Raw genomic sequence first — 19,999 nt, forward strand, 5'->3', positions numbered from 1 at the left:
AAAACTAAAATTAATTGAGTATAAATTTATAAATATATAAAGGTAAACATTAAAATATTTCATTAAAAAAACAAAAATTAAAATCTTGATAGTAAGATTACACACGTACGCTTATTTAGGTAGTGTTTCAAATGTTTAAAAAAGTGATCATTTGTAAAAGAAATTCTCATAATCATTTTTTAAGTATTAGTAAACACTATTTTAATCTACTTCGAATTATCGTTGGAAAGATCTAAAGTTATCTATATATATATTTTTTCATTTTGTAAAAAACATAATACAAAAACTCTTATGAGATGGTCTTATGAGTCTATTTTTTGACATGAATATTTTATTTTGGTTATTCATGAAAAAATATTTTTTGTTCGTTGATTCACATCTAGATTCGATTTTAATTGGACATAGGCTTCTAATCCAAGGTTTTCCCAATTATGTTTTGATTGTGTCTCTTGTGAGACGATGTTATAAATGTTTATTCGTGAGACGGATCAATCATGTTAATATTCTCTTCAACGAACCAGAAAACGAAATATTATCTTCAATCAACAGACAAAATCATAGTTATTTATCAATCTAAGACGTTTTTCTTAATAAAACAATGTATATCGACACATGTTTTTTGTTTTTTGTTTTTGGTTTTCCTAACGGAACTTAGCCGAAATATAACGTACATAGAAGTATTTTTTTTAAACAATAAAACGTACATAGAAGTAGACATGACATGTATGAAATAAAATATTTATTAGAGTATGTCTCTTGTGAGACGGTCTCACGAATCTTTATTTATGAGACGGGTCAACCCTACCGATATTCACAATAAAAAGTAATACTCTTAGTATAAAAAAGTAATACTTTTTTATGGATTCATCTACATTGAGCAATTTAGTCTCAATTTTGTATCTTTCGAAATGAAATTTTAGTCCTTCTACCATATTGGTAATGTGACATTGCAAACATTATGAGATCAAATTAACTCATCTTATAAATATAGATGTGGACTCTTACAAAAACTTTATGTTTTAAAAGATGTAACTAAGAATTTAAAGAAAAAAAAATTTAAAACCAATCTTCAGAAATTGAGATATGAATCACGGAACAATAACCCGAAGACATGTAATCTGAATAGATTGAAAATATAAAATATTCAAAAGATAATATTGATTTCATGGCAAAAAAAATTCTTCTGACACATAGTAAATCTGACTTTTCTTTGAGATAAACATATCAAAATTATACGTCTAATATACGAGCTCAGATCAGATAGTCAGTTCCAATTGGTATTCAATTCAGTATAGTGATTTGAGGCCAAACAAAAAAGTTGGAGGCGAAAGGATAAATTCATCGAAGCACAGATAAAGAAGTAACATAAATTGAAAATGAAGGTTCGGTGACGTGACGACATCTAGATTGCACGTTAACATGCTGGAGAAGCATATGACAGCACATGCCTTTCCTAATTAATTCCCACAATATACTCTAAATTAAAAATATATACATACGAACACAAAAAAATAAATAAATAAATAAATATAGTGGAATAAAAATTGCGTATATCCTAATTAACTTTTACTCCATTATTTTTCGACACAAGGGAGGTTAATTTGTAAATTAAAACATATAGTAAGTACTTAGGAACAAACACTTGACGATTTGAGTACGCATTTCATAACTTCGTTTATTTGTAATTTTTTTTATGAATGACTTAAATAAGATATCTGTATCACAAATTGATCCATACAAACAGGGATTTGTTGAAAATGAGTTACTGTATAAGAATATCTCACTAATATTATATACTAGTTACTATGCACACGCGATGCGTGTGTGTACAAATTTTTTTTTATCTTTATTGATGGATTAAAGTATAATTTGACAATTTGTGGAGTGACTAAATTGATATTTGAATTGTTGAAATAAAAAAAATTAAAATAAAAATAAAAGTGTGTGTTGAAATTAAAAAAAAATAACAAAAAACAAAAGTGTAATATTAATATTATATAAGGGTAAAATTGAAAAAAAAAATTGGTATTTTCCTAGGTAGTTATTATCAAGTGTTCAACCTTAATACAGTAGAATAGATAAAAATAGATTTTACCCATAAAATAAAAAACATAAAATCCACGAACGAAATACGAAGAATCCCTAGTGGACTATTATGTATTCGATTTTCTTTTAATAAAAAAGCACCGATTAAAATTTAAGACGAGGAATTTATCTCAAGTGTCGGCAATGCAAGACTAAAGGGCCCATTTGAGGGAATATTGGGAATGACAGTCATTTCATTTGGAGGAAGCACTTTTTACTGTAACTGAAATTGTATCACTTTGTCTCCACATTTCCATATAAAACCAATAAAAGATCATCACATACAATTTTCCAATCTTACACAGTAAAGAAAAATAAATGTGAAAATGTAAACAGTCACACGTAACATACTACAGCATGTGAATCGAACTAGTGGAAGAGTTTTTATATTGAAAATAGGGATTTAACAGAAACAAAGAATAAGTAAACATGACTAAGTCGACACCTAAAATGAACATAAAATCCTTTCAATCCCTCCACTAAACTTTGCCTCGCAATCCCCCATATGGCTTCTAAGCTTATGGAAAGCATCCAACTTTAATGGTTTTGTCATAACATCTGCAATATGCTCCTTTGTTCCACAGTGCAATAACTCGATGGTTCCATTATTAGCAAGCTCTCTCGAGAAATTAAAGGGTACATCAATGTGTTTGGGGCTTGGTGATATCCCCAGGTCATGGTTACTGGATGATCTCGAGTCAACTGGTTAGGTCCTGATAAGCTGATAATAGCTACCCAAGATATTATATTTCCGGACTGCCAGAAGCTGGGCTTCCAGAAGAGTTCTTGGGTTAAGTTTCTCTATCCGGGTTACCTCGATAATAGTATCTCACTTGAGTACACAAGTATGAGATACTTTATCTTGGTAATCATTAGTGTTAGAATCGCATGGATTTGATAAGACAAAAGGGGTAGTTTGACGTGTCAGAGAAGTTGGTGTCAGAAAACAGGTATGAACAACCATCTTGCCATAATTAGTAAGTGAGCACTGAAAACAAGGTTATCGCTGACTTTGTAAGTTTGTTAAATATTGATTCATTCATCGATTCACATATATGCTTCCCCTACCATTTACTCTATAGATTTTCATACATCGTTGGCACATCATTTCTCTTTGTTACATTGATTTTTCTCATTCACCTGCTGACTTTAGCATCGGAGTTGTCACGTCAGACATCTCTTCGACGCTCATTCACGTGATTATCTTCGTGTTTGCATATCAGCACCAACTTTGCTCGGAAGCAAGGTTTCTAGTCTTGATAAATCTCGCTGTGCTCTCATCCTTATCATTTACATAACCCGACCCGGTGAAAAATTGCCCACACATCTTGCACCCATTTTTATCCAGTTTCATCAGCGCTTTTTGCAACAGTAGCTGCAGTTAGAAAGATCATTCTTATGCCAAAACTTACAAATTATTTTGCCAATGTTTGATCATCAGACGACTAACTTTTTATAGGCCAACTAACGGCCTAGAAACTTAGATCAAATTATTTGAGTCCGCAAAGGATTTAGCTCAGGAGAAACTCACACATCGAGCCCACAAGTGAAAAAAGTAAGAGACTAGATTTTGGAAATCGGGTGTTACTTTCTATTATGATGTTTATTTTATGACTAGTTATCAATCGTATGAATTTAAGTCAATGGCATACCCTGTGAAGGAATTGTTGAAATTAATGCATTGTAGGTTCTCATATTTTATGGGAAAACCACGTCACCCAATAATTTACATACGAAGTGGAATATTTCAATAGTCATGTAGCTATTAACCGATTATTTAATTGAACAGATAGCAAATGCAGAAACTGAGGCCGAAATTTAGTAAGACAAATTAAAACAAGTAAAAATTCTTCCTAATAAAAATCATATCATTAACAAACAAATGCGTCTGCTCTAGCGTTCCTAACAAAATATTTTCGTGTGCCATATTTCATATTACAGAGACAAATGGAAGTAAAAACCTGACTAGAAAAGAGGCAAAAAAAAACAGGATAAAAATATTACACATCTATTGAAAAATAAGGAAAACACCGCTACGGCACAATAAAATTGTGCAAAAGAATATGAAAACCTCACAACCTCCAAGATTTATAACTTCAATGCAAAGCCGAGTCCACACAGATTCACCATCTTCCCCGCGAGCTCTAGCATCACGTTCTTGCTGCCCTTTTTGCATTTTAAGGATGTAGGGGCAGTTGCGCTGTATGAACTTTGTTCATTACATAATATGGTTTCCACTATTGACCGTGTCAACATATATCAGTTAAGCAAACCAGCAAGAAGATCCCCAGGATCAGATGCAGCAGTTGTGGGTTGACTAATTGGTTGAGCTTGAGGAGGCATAGGTGCGGAAAGAATGGGTATGTCGACCAACTGTTCTTTAATGAACTCCTTAAACCTAAGAATGGTTTCAAGATAATTTACCATATATAATTTGATGCATAATCCGAATACATAGACTTGGACATTAAAGACATACTCAAATGTTAGCGCAGGATCACCAGAAGCAATTGTCATCCGCAACTGGGATCGATCTGCTGGATCTGTCTCAATTCTCATCTAAATAATGAAGACCATATCAGATTCATAATTAGGTAGAGTAACTTACACGTAAAACTTTTAAGTCATTTAATTGAATGCAGATAAATTCATAACCCAATTCTTAAAAGGTTTCGGTACGACTGCAGTGAAGCATGTTAGAATGAGAATTTTAACCAGCAGAATCTACTAGCGTGTCATGTGTATACAGGTCATTGAAAAGATTTATCGAACAAATAGAAATCATATTGAATATGTTCATAAGACCGAAGGCTGGTCCCCGCATTTTTCATCCAATGGTCCTTATGCAGTTACCGTAGCACCTGAAGAGATCACTACAAAACAAAAACTAAAAAATAGACGAGCTTACCAAACATAGCATGGCTCGTGTGCTTTCAGAGTAGAAAGTTGTGCTAGCAACCAAATTATTTGCATTCGGATCCTAAATGTGGAACCATAGGAAATCAAAACAATCAGAGCATCAACATAAAGGCAATAAATATAATAATAATCCAACTGTTGCATCGGGGGGAAGTAAAAAGGAGAAAGCACTTACCAGCCCAGGGCAAACCATCACCCGCAGACTGTTAAATAAGTTTGTCATTTCTGCCAGCGGCATCGGTCTTACACCTCTCACCTGGAAAGCTCATGCAAAATGAGGTCAAGTATTTTATGTCTGAGTTGAGAAGATATAGGAGTTTGAAGATAAAATTCACCAAGCACATACAACTTCTTGCAACTTCAATGGAGGCCCCGAGAGGGATCTCCACTGTAGGAAAAACTCTTCAGCGGAAAGTGAGATTGGTTGAAGAAATTTGTTCAATAGAGCGGGAAGTCGAAGTTTTACATTGACCTGCTGATGGAGACACCCGTATGTAAAGTTTACAAACAAAAACAAGTTAGAATGTGAGTGAGCATTTCACGCACACTTCAGGTGTACGTGGCTGTACACATACACTATAATATCTTCAGTAATGGTTACAAAATTATCAAGAAATACCACATGGATTCCAAATTTGTAAGAAAAGTCCAGAACAGCTAGATCTCTGCTTGGCCGAAGGTTGATGACTTCAAGAGGGCATTGAACCTAAGAAACCAACAGACTTTGTTTTAATCTCATTATCCTAAAAAATAGGAATATAGTGGTAAAACATGACTAAAGAATGCGGAAAACAGGATTTGATGAGAAAAAGAAATCTTAAGCAATCCAACCTGTGCCCTTGGAGGAATAGTTTCGGGAACTAATGAAAGTTCAATCTGTAAATGTGAAGGGGGCAATATCATAGCTTGAACTGAAAGGAGAGGGGCAACATTTTTATTTCCTAAGAAGAGAACAAATCGCCCTTGATGTGATCGCCACTCAGCTTTTATGCCAATCTGGAATCATATCAGAAAAGTTGACACTCAACCACTGGGAAACAATCATCATCAGCTAAGCTAAAACCAATTGGTGATGCAAAAGAAGTAGATTCTTTACAAATAAAAATTGGATAAAACAAATGAAAAGACTGTACCTGAATATAAGGGTCCTCGTACAATACGCCACTATCCTTCACTATCAAAGCATGAAACCGTTCAGCAATATCACCAATTGGCTGCAAGAATAATGTAATAGGGGGAACAAAATCATGAGAGAAGTCATCTAGAATAAGGTGTTGCAGCATTAGAACCAACTAATTAAGAACTTTACAAATCTTCTTTAAACACAGATTTTAAATACTATAGAAATGCAAGGCAAAAAAGAATTTAAATCCCATAATCAATCTTTGATCCTGATATGGTTATGTTTGAAATATAAAGAACAAGGCCCACGGGATCCAATCTCTGAATCTTGCTACCGACCACACAAGTATGCGCACATACAAATGCAAGGAGACTCAAAAACATAGAGGATAGTTTAATTTACCTAGCTTTATTTGTATGTGCATATTTAGGTTATTCTTCATGTGTATATCCAGGTTATCCTAACAAAAAATTCTGAAAGCTATCATGCGTGAATCCCCACTAGTGATTGTATAGACGTATTTTAGAATATAAATACCATCAAACGGATGCTACAGTGGACAAGAATGTTAGCATTCTGTCTCACAAAATGTGGGTGGTTCTAATATATTAAGTGGGAAAGTTAACCAAATTTTAGTCCCTATGTGATTGTCAGTGGCAAAAAATATATTAAATAATAAGCCGAATCATTATAATATACCATCAATTAAGGCAGCCTTAAAAATGATTGATTGACTATTCAACTCTAGAAAAATCAACTATCATATCAAGATGCATTATCTACATAGAGTAAGCCAATCAAAGAAGCCTGAGTAAGCATTTAGAAGCACCCACATATAAATTTGTGACATAAAATTTCCGGATCTTGACGACAGGTCAATCGGATCATACGCTGGCTTCTAGATTTATATATAATATAAAGACAGATTAGTAAAAACCGTCATACTAGTGACTACCAGATCCCAAGATAATACCACCCTTCGGGTAACCTGGGTATAGATTTCTATAAGTAATAAGAAAGTGATACCTGGACATTGTTTGCAAGCTCTTCAACAGGTTCAATAGCTAAAGCATCTGCTCTTATACCACTTGGCTCGCCAGATGCCACACTTGGCTCAGACCGGTGCGCGGTAACAGAAGGGCCTTCAATAGCCAGTGGCCCTAGAAGGTCCCCAAGGAGATCAGGAGAAACTGTGCTGGGCGGTTGAGAATCAATTACGGTCAGAATGCCATTTTCACGTGTGACTCCTTGTTCAGAGGTGTTATCATCCTGCTGACATATATGATTTTTGTTCAGGTACATGAATATGACCAGATTATCAAATCCTCAAATCTGTAGCATAGTTTGCCACTACTAAGAAAAGGATATCTTACCGTGTTACTCATGCTAGGCACCTTCACAATACCAAGCTGGCCCACAGGTTGTGTTCCGTTCGCAGGTAGTTGATCGGTCACTACCAAAGCATTAGAAGTCTGCTGTTGTGTCCGCAATTTAATTGCACTTTGCTCGGCAGTATCAGCTTCAGAATCTTCAGTTTTTTTTATCAATGAAGACTAGAATCAAATACTTACACAGTCAGAATAACAACTGAAAGAATTAAGCTTATTTTCAAATCAAAATAAAGGCCCTCAGCAGAACAATGTAAAAAGTGTAAGCTAAACAAATTCTAAATCCATACTGGAATCTCATCTTTGTACCTGCCGCTCAGGGAACTTTGGCATTTCAGCAAGTATGTCCATTAGAGCTGCACCTTTCCTACTCAAGGCATGGTATTCAACTGCCCTTTGCTGTATTTCAGAATCAATGCACCCTTCATACCTTAAAAGAAACAATTGGTCATCTCATGTAAGTACCCAGACATATACTACTAATAGTGAATTAACACAACAAATTTCTTCTTGTGATTACTTGCTAAAAATCGCCCAAATTTGACTCTGCAGTTCCTTATCTGGTGGTTGGGCATGCATCAGAATTTTTGCATATGTGGAAAGAAGAATAGGAATCGTTGAAGTCCTGGTTGAATTTGATACAGTTAAACATGGTAGAAGGAAAATATAAAGCACAACAAAAGTTGAACAAATGCACTTACGAAACGGCAGGAAGCTTCTCATTTATGATGATAAAGATTTCTTTAGGGCTACACCCAGGGCGTCTGGCAAGAAGATGGCCGTATTCTCCAAGGATGTATGCGCTAACCTTCACATTTTATTTTAATGTTCCAATAAATACAACCATCATGCATATTTTAATAGTTCAGAACAGAGGACTAGTCTACAATTAGTAGTATATGGTGGTGGAGCAGGTCATATCAGGTGTACCAGGAATTCAATAAATAACATAAGCACACAAGTAAAATTTAAGTTCAATTCTAGCCCACAATATATGATGAAACAATTCATATCAGCTACAGTCTATGTAGCACGGATACTCCTAATTTTTTATTCTAAAGCATCGGACACGGATACGACAAGTCGATACGCGTGTCAGATACAACAAAATCCGTGTTGCTAACTTTTTGTATATTTGACCAATCAGATACGTTTTGGACACGGTTAGGATACAGCATGTACAAGGCGGAGATACGTTTTTTGGATACGTTGCAGCAAAATTTTTTTTTTGTTTTTTCTTCTTAAAAATCTCGTCTGAAGTTGTACATGGTATATATTTACGTAAATAAATATATATATATAATATTTATATATATTTTAATAATTATCGTATCCTAGGTGTATCGTATCTTATATTTTCAAAATTTGTCGTATCGCCGTATCAGTATCGTATTCGATAAGATATCCGTATCCATGCAACATAGGCTATAGTTCACCCCAATAAAAAATTGAAGAATATTAAAACAACAGGTGATGTAACACCTTCACCATCGTCTCGTGGGTAGCAGGCTTATCCATATAACTTCTAGCTTTTAATGCTGCATAAGGCTGACAAGATTACAAAATGAAGTCTATGAGAAGCACGGAAAATGTCATTTCACAAAAACAAGAACACTATGCAGCAACGTACGTGACAATTACCTGTAGGTCCTCGTTGTTAGTCACAAACTGCACTACGCGAAACCAAATGTCATCGCTGACGAAATCCCCTGCCTTGTCAATCAACTGAAGAATCACATCAACATACCTGGAAACGAGAGAGTGATATATTTATGTTCTTATATCAAGCTTGCTACAAACTGTCATATAAACAATCTAAATACCTACAGATCTGTATAACGTCACATAAAGCTTATTCTACATATTGATGAAAAAAGACTAAATTTGATCCTAGATTTTCTTGACATCACATCAGACAGTCTAATCCACTAGACATCAACGAACTTGACCTTCTAATACCTCATTTAACATGGGGGCATTGTTTCAAACCCCTTAACCACCACAGTAGGCTCACATAGCTCATTTGGACAAGCTCCAAATTTGATGTTCAGCAGTAGTGAACCAAGAACTAACAACATAGAATGAACCTTTCATAATTTTTTAAACCTTGATAAAAGTGAGTTATTATATAACAACATAAATGAACCTTTCATAATTTTAAACCCGGTTGACCACAAATCTAGCGCATTATTGGAAATTCTTTACTATTCTCCAAGTCTATCTCTTCTCTAACAAAAGAGAAGTAGAGAAAAGAGCCCTCTGGGTTCTGCAGATTTGCCTTTGACAGAACACAGATAATGCATCTAGTATAGTCCAATTAAATCTGATATGGTACAAAAAAAGCAAGATTACATAAAAAGCACATGAGTAATACCTCATCATGACAGACAACCACCATAATTTAAAAGAAAATACTCAATGAGGGTATCAAGGACATTCCATCAGTGTTAGTTGCACATTTTTTTAGTATGTCACACACATTGTCTATATTATCTACTTTAAGGTAAATATCATACCACGACAAATCAGGTGCAAACTTCTCAGCCAGAATAGCAGCTTTAAGTGACAATTCTTCACGCATTGCAAAGTCTGCTGTGCTAAGATACTGAAACCAGATGAAATCAGCCAATTATTCCATCTTGGTCAGTTAAAGCAACCAAAAAATATAATTAAAGGCCACTTATGTAAATATGCACCTGTAATAATTCTTCAACTATGTCCTTTGCATTAGAGACATCACACATGCCATATAGCAAATCCAGTGCACGTCTCCTAATACTGTAGAAATAATTGTTCATCAGAAGCCCTCGGCTTAAACATAAGCCGAAACAAACTAACTTTTTTTATCATAAATTAAAAGTAACAAGGAAACAAACCCACTTTAAGAAAATAAATGTCGACAGCATCGTTTAATCAGATTATGCCTTTTGTTTCAATTGAAATTTGCAAAGGAAATTATAGATACAGATCATAAAGTGAAGAGACACAGCACCCAACTGTTCATAACCTTGATACAAACACTAACTGTAATGCTTAGTAGATAAGTAACTCTAGTGAAAAACATGAAACAATTTAGGCGACCTGATATCAGGATCCTTCAGGGAAGTGATGATCTGGGCTTGATGTCTTTTGATGATCTCTTGTACTTCTGTGACCATCAACATCCTGGTCATGTTCTCCTGCACCAAAGGAATATTCAGATCTCTGCAGTAACATAATAACAATCACCTCACAACAGCTACACCATTGTAATTTGAGAACCCAATTACTTGTGAATTTGGTGAAGTAAAAAAGCGAGGAATAGATACAGTAAAGCTGAACAACTCACCAAACCAAGATATCTTATATTAGGTTCCCGAACAGCAATGAATTTACCAAGCAATGCAATACACTGAGACATCATTTCCTTTTCTGCGTCAAGATGCATGACCTACAGTCAAGAAGTAGACACGAGAACTGTTATCTACTGGTCAAATTTACCACCACGCCCGCAAAAATGCACATAGAGAGAGAGAGAGAAAGAGAAGAGGAGGAAATCCCTCACCAACCGTTTCCACCATATGCAGAGATGTCTCCTTAAAGGATATACATTACTTGTGCTAAGACAAAACACTTGAACAGCACCTTGAGTGAAAAATCATAAAGGAAACTTCACAACAAAATCACAAGCATTTCATCACTAAATTAAGGCCTAGTGGCCTACATTCCTCACTTAACATCTCAGCACCAGCTAATAACCAGTTCTTAAAAGTTTGTCATGAATCCATACATTTGCATAAAAATCACATTAATTCTGCCCTTTAATGGAACAACTATCAAACTGGTAATAAAAGGAAAAAATCAGTTCAACTGCAATGTAACAATTTTAAGTAAATAACAACCAAATGAAATTGTGAAACAAAACTTACGAGAGCAAGGGCTTCAAATAGAACAGCATGTGATGCATTATTCTTGTTCACATTTTTCACAACATCAGTTCCCATTAATATCCTTTGTAACACCTGATCACAAAAAATGAGATAATTGAGGAGATGATAGATCATGATACAAGAACACATGCTGGCGCACTTATATAAAAATTACATCATAATTCTTTTAGAACTTAAATAAAATGGTTATCACAAACTAAAAAGATCAACTTAGACCTCAAACAATGATCTTCTAGTGTTTGGATCTTCAATGGTTGGAAAATACTGAAGAGCCCTCATTGTCCTAACCTGCAGAGCCAGATGTTAAAAGCATCGAAGAAATGATTGGATACTAAGAGTGTAAATCTAGAAAAAGGTTCTTTTTATGTGCTGCTATTTTTAGATTAAAACTTTAACGCGCACGGATTTATTTCATCTGATAAACAAGGAAGACAAACCAAGAAAAAAATAATGACCATGCTTCCTCTTTTAGCTCAAATCTGGGCAAATGTGCACAAGGTAGCTGAAACTATTGAAATCCTAAGCAAGCATAAAACTATTATCAGGGCTATCACACTACCAAAATGCATGAGATTTATCGATTGCAAATTGACTAATTAGGGACCAATAAACCATGCAAAGACCCTTAAAGGGCTCATCTTTCGCCAAACCGTGTTGTGCTCAATATAAGCATTTTGGAAAGTAAAGCTCGAGCCTGAGGAATATTGACCATGCACATAATTTTCCTTTTTCTTTTTTTGGCATAAGGTCGACATCAGAAATCACCTACGAGAGACCAGTCATTATGATATGATTGTTGCTACCATTATCTGACACAAACAAAAGGTTGGTTTATTTTTCATCTGCTCCATCCGCATGCCACACAGGATACAAGTCAAAATAAAATATAACAGTCAAGTAAGGTGAGTTACTGTATTTAATGGTAAACAATACATTTTGTCAAAACCGTGTCCAAATTTGGTTGGTGGCTGCAGAAAAGGAATATCGCTTCGTTTGTTCATACGGGAGGATTTCACCTATAAATAGTGCATAATTTGCATTGTAATATTGTCCCAACAAGCTTTTCAGCATTGTAAAATAGAGAGCAAAGAAAAAAATAGTGTTGTTTTTCTTGAGTGTAAAGGTTCTCTTATGAATTAGAGAAAATATATTATTGGTTATACTCTAGGTAGAGATTGTGAGATATTAAGTGTTTTGTATACACTTGTAATTTTCTCCTTAGAAAAAAGATTTGCAGTAGCTCCGTGTATGTAACCTATATTGGTGAACTACGTAAATCTTTGTATTTTTGTTGATTATCTTATTTTGCATTTTTGGTACTATATTATCATCATGATCGTCATCGTTTAGGTGTAAATCCACAACAACTGGTATCAAAGCTTTCTTGAAAAAAAAAATAGAATTCAGAGTACCTTATGTGGTTGCAACTTTGTTTGATCTCCCACATCAGAATTTTTTTTATATTTTTTGCTAAGGCTAGAAAAACGATGGCCGGAGATGATGGATCGGGACCGGGAAACAACAAGTTCGACGGAACAAATTTTTCGTTCTAGCAGTTACATATTAGAGATTATATGTATAGCAAGAAGCTGCGTCAACCTCCATCAGAAAAGAAACCGGCAAAGATGGAGGATGATGACTGGGAGCTCCTTGACCGACAGGTGTTAGGTGTAATATGATTGACCCTAACGAAAAACGTAGCACATAACGTGACGGAGGCACAAACCACATAAAAGATGATGTCCATTTTATTGGACATGTATGAAAGCCACCAGTAAACAACAATGTACATCTCATGAAAATATTATTCAACTTAAAATGGGAGAAGGTGTTATGGTGGCTAAACACATTAGTGAGTTCAAAACAATTGTTTATCAGCAAACATCGGTTGAAATTAATTTTGATGATGAGATTCGTACACTTATTCTTTCGGCGTTTTACCAAATGTTTGGGAACCAATGCGGGCAGCGGTTAACAACTCTAGTTGGAAAAAGAACGCTACAATTACATGATGTCGGAGATCAAATTCTCACTGAAGAAGTTTGCATGATGGACTCGAGTGAAGGAACATCATCGAGATCTGCTCTAAATTTCGATAACAGAGGAAGAGCCAGTAATAGCGAAATAAGATCTAACAGAGGGCACGTTAGGTCCAAGTCAAGAAATGGAGAAGACAAAAACACTTTTGAAAAGAATTTGAAGTGTTGGAGTTGTGGTGAAGTGGTCACTTGAAAAAGTACTGCAAATCACATTTATCGACGATTCGAGCCAGAAAGTTTGGGTTTATTTTCTTAAAAAATAAATATGATGTTTATGAAACCTTTAAAAGATGGAAACTCGTGGTTGAGAATGAGACCAACTTGAAGGTGAAGTGCTTACAGTCTGATAAGAGTGGTGAATTTGAAGATGATGAGTCAAAACGGAGAAAACCATTCCTGATACATCTCAACAGAATGGCGTAACTAAAAAGGTGAACAAGACCCTGAATGAATGTGTTGGGAGCATGAGACTGCATTCTGGATTATCGAAATCATCAGGGCTGATATTGTTAACACTGCAGCATATCTGATCAACAGAGGACCTTCGATACCGCTTGACTCTGCTAGCAGAAGAAAGCTTGAACCGAAATCAAAGAAGTGTTTCTTTATTGGTTATGGAGATACTAAGTTTAGTTATTGTTTTTGGGATGACCAAAATCGAAAGATCATTCAGAGCAGATATGTAATCTTCAATAAGCAAGTATTGTACAAGGACAAGTCAAACATTGGAGCGGGAGATGAAAGTCCTGAAGTCAAAAAGACTGATGAAGTGCCAATGACATATATTCATGTGAATGAATCAAAAAGCAGTAACCAAGAAGATGAAGAAGCAACTGCACAAGATGATAACCCACAAACTCCGGTGATTGAACTCAGAAGATCTATCACTATATTTTACTGACAGATAAAGGTGAACTAGAGACCTATGAAGGAGCAATGCAAAATGAAGATTCAACCAAATAGGAGTTAACCATGGAAGATGAGATGGATTCACTGTCATCTGATCAGACGTGGGAGTTGACAGAACTTCCGCAAGGCAAAAAACATTACATAACAAGTGGGTGTACCGGTTAAACGAGGAACATGATGGTAGCAAAAGGTACAAGGCAAGAATTGTTGTAAAAGGTTTTCAACAAAAAAAAAGACATTGATTAGACTGAGATTTTCTCTCCAGTGTTTAAGTCAACACTATCAGGACTGTACTCAGATTAGTGACAAAAGAAGATTTACATCTAGAGCAGTTAGATGTAAAGACGGCATTTTTTCATGGTGACCTAGATGAAGATATTTATATGAAGCAACCACATAGTTTTGAAGCACGCGGAAAAGAGAAAATAGTGTGCAAACTTCAGAAAAACTTGTATGGTCTCAAACAAACTCCAAGACAATCAGAGTGCCATTCATTTAGCAAAAAATCATGTTTATCATGCTAGAACAAAGCATATACAGATTCGATATTATTTCATCATATCGGTACTGGAAGATAGAGTCTTGATGCTTGAGAAGATTCCTGGAAGTAAGAATCCTGCCGATATGCTCACAAAAGCTATGATCATTGACAAACTGAAGTTATGTTCAACTTCAGTCCAGTTGGACTCTATTCATAAATAAGGAGATATGAGCCGTTGCATTAATAGTGTGAAAACATGATTGAAATCAAGTCTTCAAGTGGGAGAAATGTTAGGTAAGGTGGGACACTATATTTAATGGTAAACAATACATTTTATCAAAACCGTGTCAAATTTGGTTGGTGGCTGCATTGTTCATACCGGAGGATTTCACCAATAAATAAGTGCATAATTTGCATTGTAATATCATCCCAACAAGCTTTTCAGCATTGTAAAATAGAGAGCAAAGAAAAAAGTGTCTTTTCTTGAGTGTAAAGGTTCTCTAGTGAGTTAAAAAAAAATATTCTCGGTTATACTCTGAGTTGAGATTGTGAGATATTTATTGTTTTGTATACACTTGTAATTTTCTCCATCTAATAAAGATTTGCAGTAGCTCCGTTGACGTAACCTATATTAGGTGAACCACGCAAATCTTTGTATTCTTATTGATTATTTTATTATGCATTTTTGATACTATATTATTATCATGATCGCATCATTTGTAAATCCACAACAACAATTTTTGTCAATGTACACATCCCAAAGCCAATGATAGCTTGCATTGTCCTGCTCTTTGGTCAACCCAACAGCACTATATTTCCCCCTTATCTCCCCATTGTGATTTATTGTTTATAAATAGATGGATGGTTGCCAATATTATTATCAAACAAAAGTAAAGTGGGTCTCAATTTTCATCTGTTTCTTTCCCACTAGCCTTTGTGCTCTAGAGACACAAATCACATAGCAAATTTCTCTCCATATCCCAGCACTGTCCCACTGTCTTGGTCAACAGAAACCCCACACTTCTCTCTTCAAATCCTGCAAATGCATCATCCGAATCTGACAACACCACAAAGTTCTCAACTCAAATCACTGGTCACCTGTTGCATGGACAATCTAAAGTCCCCCCACGTAGTACTTCAACAGTTGGGCCTGGATATGTGTTCAAATTTTAACTAACCACTTTACACTTTCAGATTGTATATCTTATATCTAATGAAATTAATGCTAATTCTATACGTCAATACTTTCATATCTTATATTTAATGAAACCAGAGCTAATTCTAAACGTCAATCATATTCTTCAGGTAACTTAAGGTATTTAATTTGTGGCTAGCAATCAATTCTTGGATAAGGCTCGCTAATTCACTGCACGGGCTCAAAACTTTCTTTAGTAAAATAAAATCAGATCAGGAAGTAATTTTAAAGGACATCCTGGTAATACGACAAAAGTTACAGACTTGCGTCATTTAAAACAAACAGAATTTAGATTAATATCACATCTGGAAAGAAACGGAGATCAAGATAAGCACAAACCTGAATCCAGGGAGATGGAATACCATAGTATGTGTATTCTTGGGGAACATCTTGGTTCCTGATAAGCCTTTCTAGTATTCTAACACATTTGGGAACACAACTCCAATATGCCTCATGGTTATTTGCAACTAAAGCAACTAGAAGACTCATAGAAGAAGTCAAGACACCCAAATCCCTTTCATCTAACAATTGTGTCATTCGATCCGCCCTGCAATGACGAAAACAGTTGATAATCGCTTTGTCATGCATTCAGATAAAAACAAAATTAGTGGCATATATTTATTTTACCAGCCATCGACATTCACCACGTCAGGATTTTTTCTGTAGAGGCGCAGTAGGCATAATGCTGCCTTCTTCCTCACCAGTGGTCTGACACTACTAGAAATCTGGAACAGGATAAATGTTCAGCATCATTGAATAGCTGCATCAACATGGATCCTTCAGATTAGTATTCACTTACGAGTAATTTTTGAACATCAGGAGCTAGGGATTCAGCAAATTCTCTCCCACCAATATTTCCAACCTGTACAAAATGACAGGATTGAACACAGTAAAGAAAAATAAATAAATTCAAAGAACATGGTATACAGAAAGAGAAGAGAAGATCCAGGCATACCAATGTTAAAGCTAGACACTGAAAAGTTTCATTACGACCGATAATATCATTCCGCACTGTATTAATTGCTAGTCTCAAAAAATCGTGATTCTCATTGAGAAGACATGATGTGACTATATATCCAACCTGAAAAATACGAGTCAAGCTAACTTCAATGAAAAACTGATAAAAACATATTGTTGATCCTAGACCATGAAGAAAATATATGAGTACAAGTAATATCATATATCATTGTAAGGCAACTTTTGGCCAAAGTAATAATATAAATGAATAGAGACATAATTTTATTCTCGGTTGATTCCGAAATCTACAAATAAAATAGATATAGAAATGTGGATGTAAATTCTTCCAGATATCAAACACATTAATCCTCTTGAGAACATTCAGATACTCATTATAATGACCATAAAACATATCCCTTGATATCTTTTTCTATTGACACTTGACAACTTACCTTGATTACCTTCGTATTCCAGAAAGAGCAAGGCAACCAATTGCATTACATTCTAAACACATCAACAAAGCTATCCATCAAAATTTCTAATCCAATTTTACAGAGCATGGTGGTGATGAGTTAATGTATTTTACAATAAAAAAAGTGCATATACTGGCATATAGTGACAATAATAGTTGGTTTTATCAGGGTATTATAGTGTTAAATCTATTTGTGGTTTCATAATTCATTCAAACTTCCCTAATCGCAGTGGTAAAACCAACAACTTCATTCCCTCTGGATTTTCCAAAAATATTAATATCAATCATTTATTATTTTAAGATATAAACTAAAAATAAAATCTGACTGACTTTTTCGAGTAGTACTTCATTACTAAACACAATCATTATTATCTCCCAAATGAACTGGATGTACGAACTATAAAATTCAGCATGTAATATTCGACATGGATTACGGATTGAGTTCAAAGAACCGTTAATGTATCAAACAGTAGGCCTATGTTAACGGAAATACAGCTAACCAAACAGTCAAGTGGTAGAACCTCATTATAATAGGCAATTATCACACGACATCCTTAGCTAACCAAACAGTCAAGTGGTAGAACCTCATTATAATAGGCAATTATCACACAACATTCTTTTACAAAATAAATACTAGAAAGTCGATCTTGATAACAATTAACAACTATATGCAGACCCACATTTCATTTATCAATTGATTTGGCTGCTTACAAAGTCAATACTAACAGTCATGAGATGCAGGTTAACTATGATAATGCAAAAGTTTCTAGCATATGATACCTGCTTTTCAGGATACTTCGGAGCAGATATTAAAGAAACTGCTTCCATGTGACCAAAATCAACATCATAACCCAGCATATAAATGTAAAGCATTTTCCAGACATATTTCTTCTTCTCGTAATGTGTTAGACCCTGCTGAGTGAACGCACACGGGTTAAGTAAAAAGGGCTATCAAAATTTGGAATCGTGAAAATAAATGTAGCCACCTTCAATTATCCATTTGACATTGCTTTTTATTGAACAGATAAGCATCAAGATCCAAGACTACAGTTGATGAGCACAACACGTTTGAAACTTGTGTCTACCAAAGGTCAAGCAAATCTTAAATTCATATTAAAGATTCGCATGTTCTCCAACCAATGAATTTGAGTCAATGCCTGCCTCTCGTTCATTTTCTTTTTGTTTCTTACATCACTATATTGAAATGAAGCCAAATGTGTAACTCATTATCCATGTAACAGGCCATTGAAGATTCAGCTGTGATATAGTTGGTTCAATGAGGATAAAAGTTTCAATGAAATGCACCAGACTGGAAGCTAGTCGACCTCCATTATACATCCCATTCCCATCCATGAAGTGAAGATGATCACATCTGAAAAACCAAATTCCTTCACAAGATATGATTTATGATCCTAACCAATTCCAATTTCTTTACCAAATGATTACAACTTTTAAGCTATTAGGACACCTTTAGGCTATAACTATTATACTTGAATCTTAAAGAATGGAAAAAAAGAAGAAGAAAATGCTTTCCCCGGTGTATTTAATTCTCCGAATCAACAGGTCGACAGTAACCAACAATTGATTAACTTAACAAATTCGATATATCCAGCTTATCTAACCAATTTACACGCACTGGAGCTTTTTCCTGCTGCTTAATCTCCACCCTAAAACCCTAGATATAAAAAAGTCCAGCCATTTCTCCCTATGAGATCGATCCGAATTCCCGCAATGTAAAATTAAAAAGTGATTACAGTAACCCTGAATTACATCTCGAGTTCAGTTTCAAAACTGAGGCTTGCATGTCATACCAGAGCCCACATATTCAAAATCAATCAAACACTGACAGCAACAAAGGGAAGAGCAAGCTAAAAGAACAAATTAAAATGGATTGATAGAGAAAGACTAGCCTTTTCATTCTTAAAACGTGTGCGCAAGTTTCCCAGCTCTTTATCAACACGAAGCCGCTCCTGCTCTTTATTCTGGCAATTCCGAACATCACTGATGAAAACGGACAATCCTCTCATCCCCGAAAGCGCCATCTCAGATCCAGCAAACCACCAGATCCAATAGCCAATATCACAGATCTCGATCAAATAAATTCAAGTTACAAAAAAATTGCAATTAATTTTGGGGAGTATTTGGTCTAAGATAGAGAGAGTGGAAAAGCCCGTCGGACAGTGGACGGAGGCAGGGTGACGGCATTTTATTTTATTACAGTGATATATATATTTAAAAAATATAAATTTTAGTCTAACACGTACGATATTTGATATTTCAAAATGCCAACTAGCTAATTAATTTATTTATCATAAAAAATAAATCTATTATTGTCCCTTTGAGTGTTATATATGGGATTGAACAATCCCCCCTGAGCTAACTTTTGGGGTTGAGTTAGGTCCAAGTTCCAATCTTAACATGGTATCAGAGCCCGGATTCCACCGTTATGTGTTGGACTACCTAGCTCCAGATGTTCATTCCTGTGCGTGAGTGGGGTGTGTT

At 35.0% G+C, this 19,999-nt stretch overlaps 1 protein-coding gene across 3 annotated transcripts; it reads right to left on the bottom strand.

Moving 5' to 3' along the window:
* Window positions 1-3,916: 3,916 nt before the first annotated feature.
* Window positions 3,917-19,715, bottom strand: LOC142548516 (AP-2 complex subunit alpha-1-like). Of its 3 annotated transcripts, none has more exons than XM_075656883.1 (27): window positions 19,408-19,714; window positions 18,278-18,409; window positions 17,024-17,149; window positions 16,868-16,930; window positions 16,696-16,793; window positions 16,408-16,615; window positions 11,661-11,732; window positions 11,424-11,516; window positions 10,844-10,945; window positions 10,597-10,694; window positions 10,212-10,293; window positions 10,032-10,120; window positions 9,157-9,262; window positions 8,998-9,063; window positions 8,217-8,323; window positions 8,036-8,140; window positions 7,825-7,945; window positions 7,501-7,680; window positions 7,154-7,396; window positions 6,138-6,218; window positions 5,836-6,000; window positions 5,624-5,710; window positions 5,351-5,476; window positions 5,180-5,260; window positions 4,994-5,065; window positions 4,565-4,644; window positions 3,917-4,483 (listed from the first exon to the last, which is right to left on the bottom strand). In XM_075656883.1, the coding sequence occupies exons 1-27, from the start codon at window positions 19,537-19,539 to the stop codon at window positions 4,345-4,347; spliced, it is 3,054 nt and encodes a 1,017-aa protein (XP_075512998.1). In that variant the 5' UTR covers window positions 19,540-19,714; the 3' UTR covers window positions 3,917-4,344. The 3 variants fall into 3 exon arrangements, 2 of the variants coding, with proteins under 2 accessions (XP_075512998.1, XP_075512991.1); XM_075656876.1 differs by having other exon boundaries at window positions 5,351-5,479; XR_012820972.1 differs by lacking the exon at window positions 3,917-4,483 and having other exon boundaries at window positions 4,563-4,644; window positions 5,180-5,479; window positions 19,408-19,715.
* Window positions 19,716-19,999: the final 284 nt, after the last annotated feature.

The sequence above is a fragment of the Primulina tabacum genome, chromosome 1 (genome assembly GCF_025594145.1).
Source record: "Primulina tabacum isolate GXHZ01 chromosome 1, ASM2559414v2, whole genome shotgun sequence".
NCBI lineage: Eukaryota > Viridiplantae > Streptophyta > Magnoliopsida > Lamiales > Gesneriaceae > Primulina > Primulina tabacum.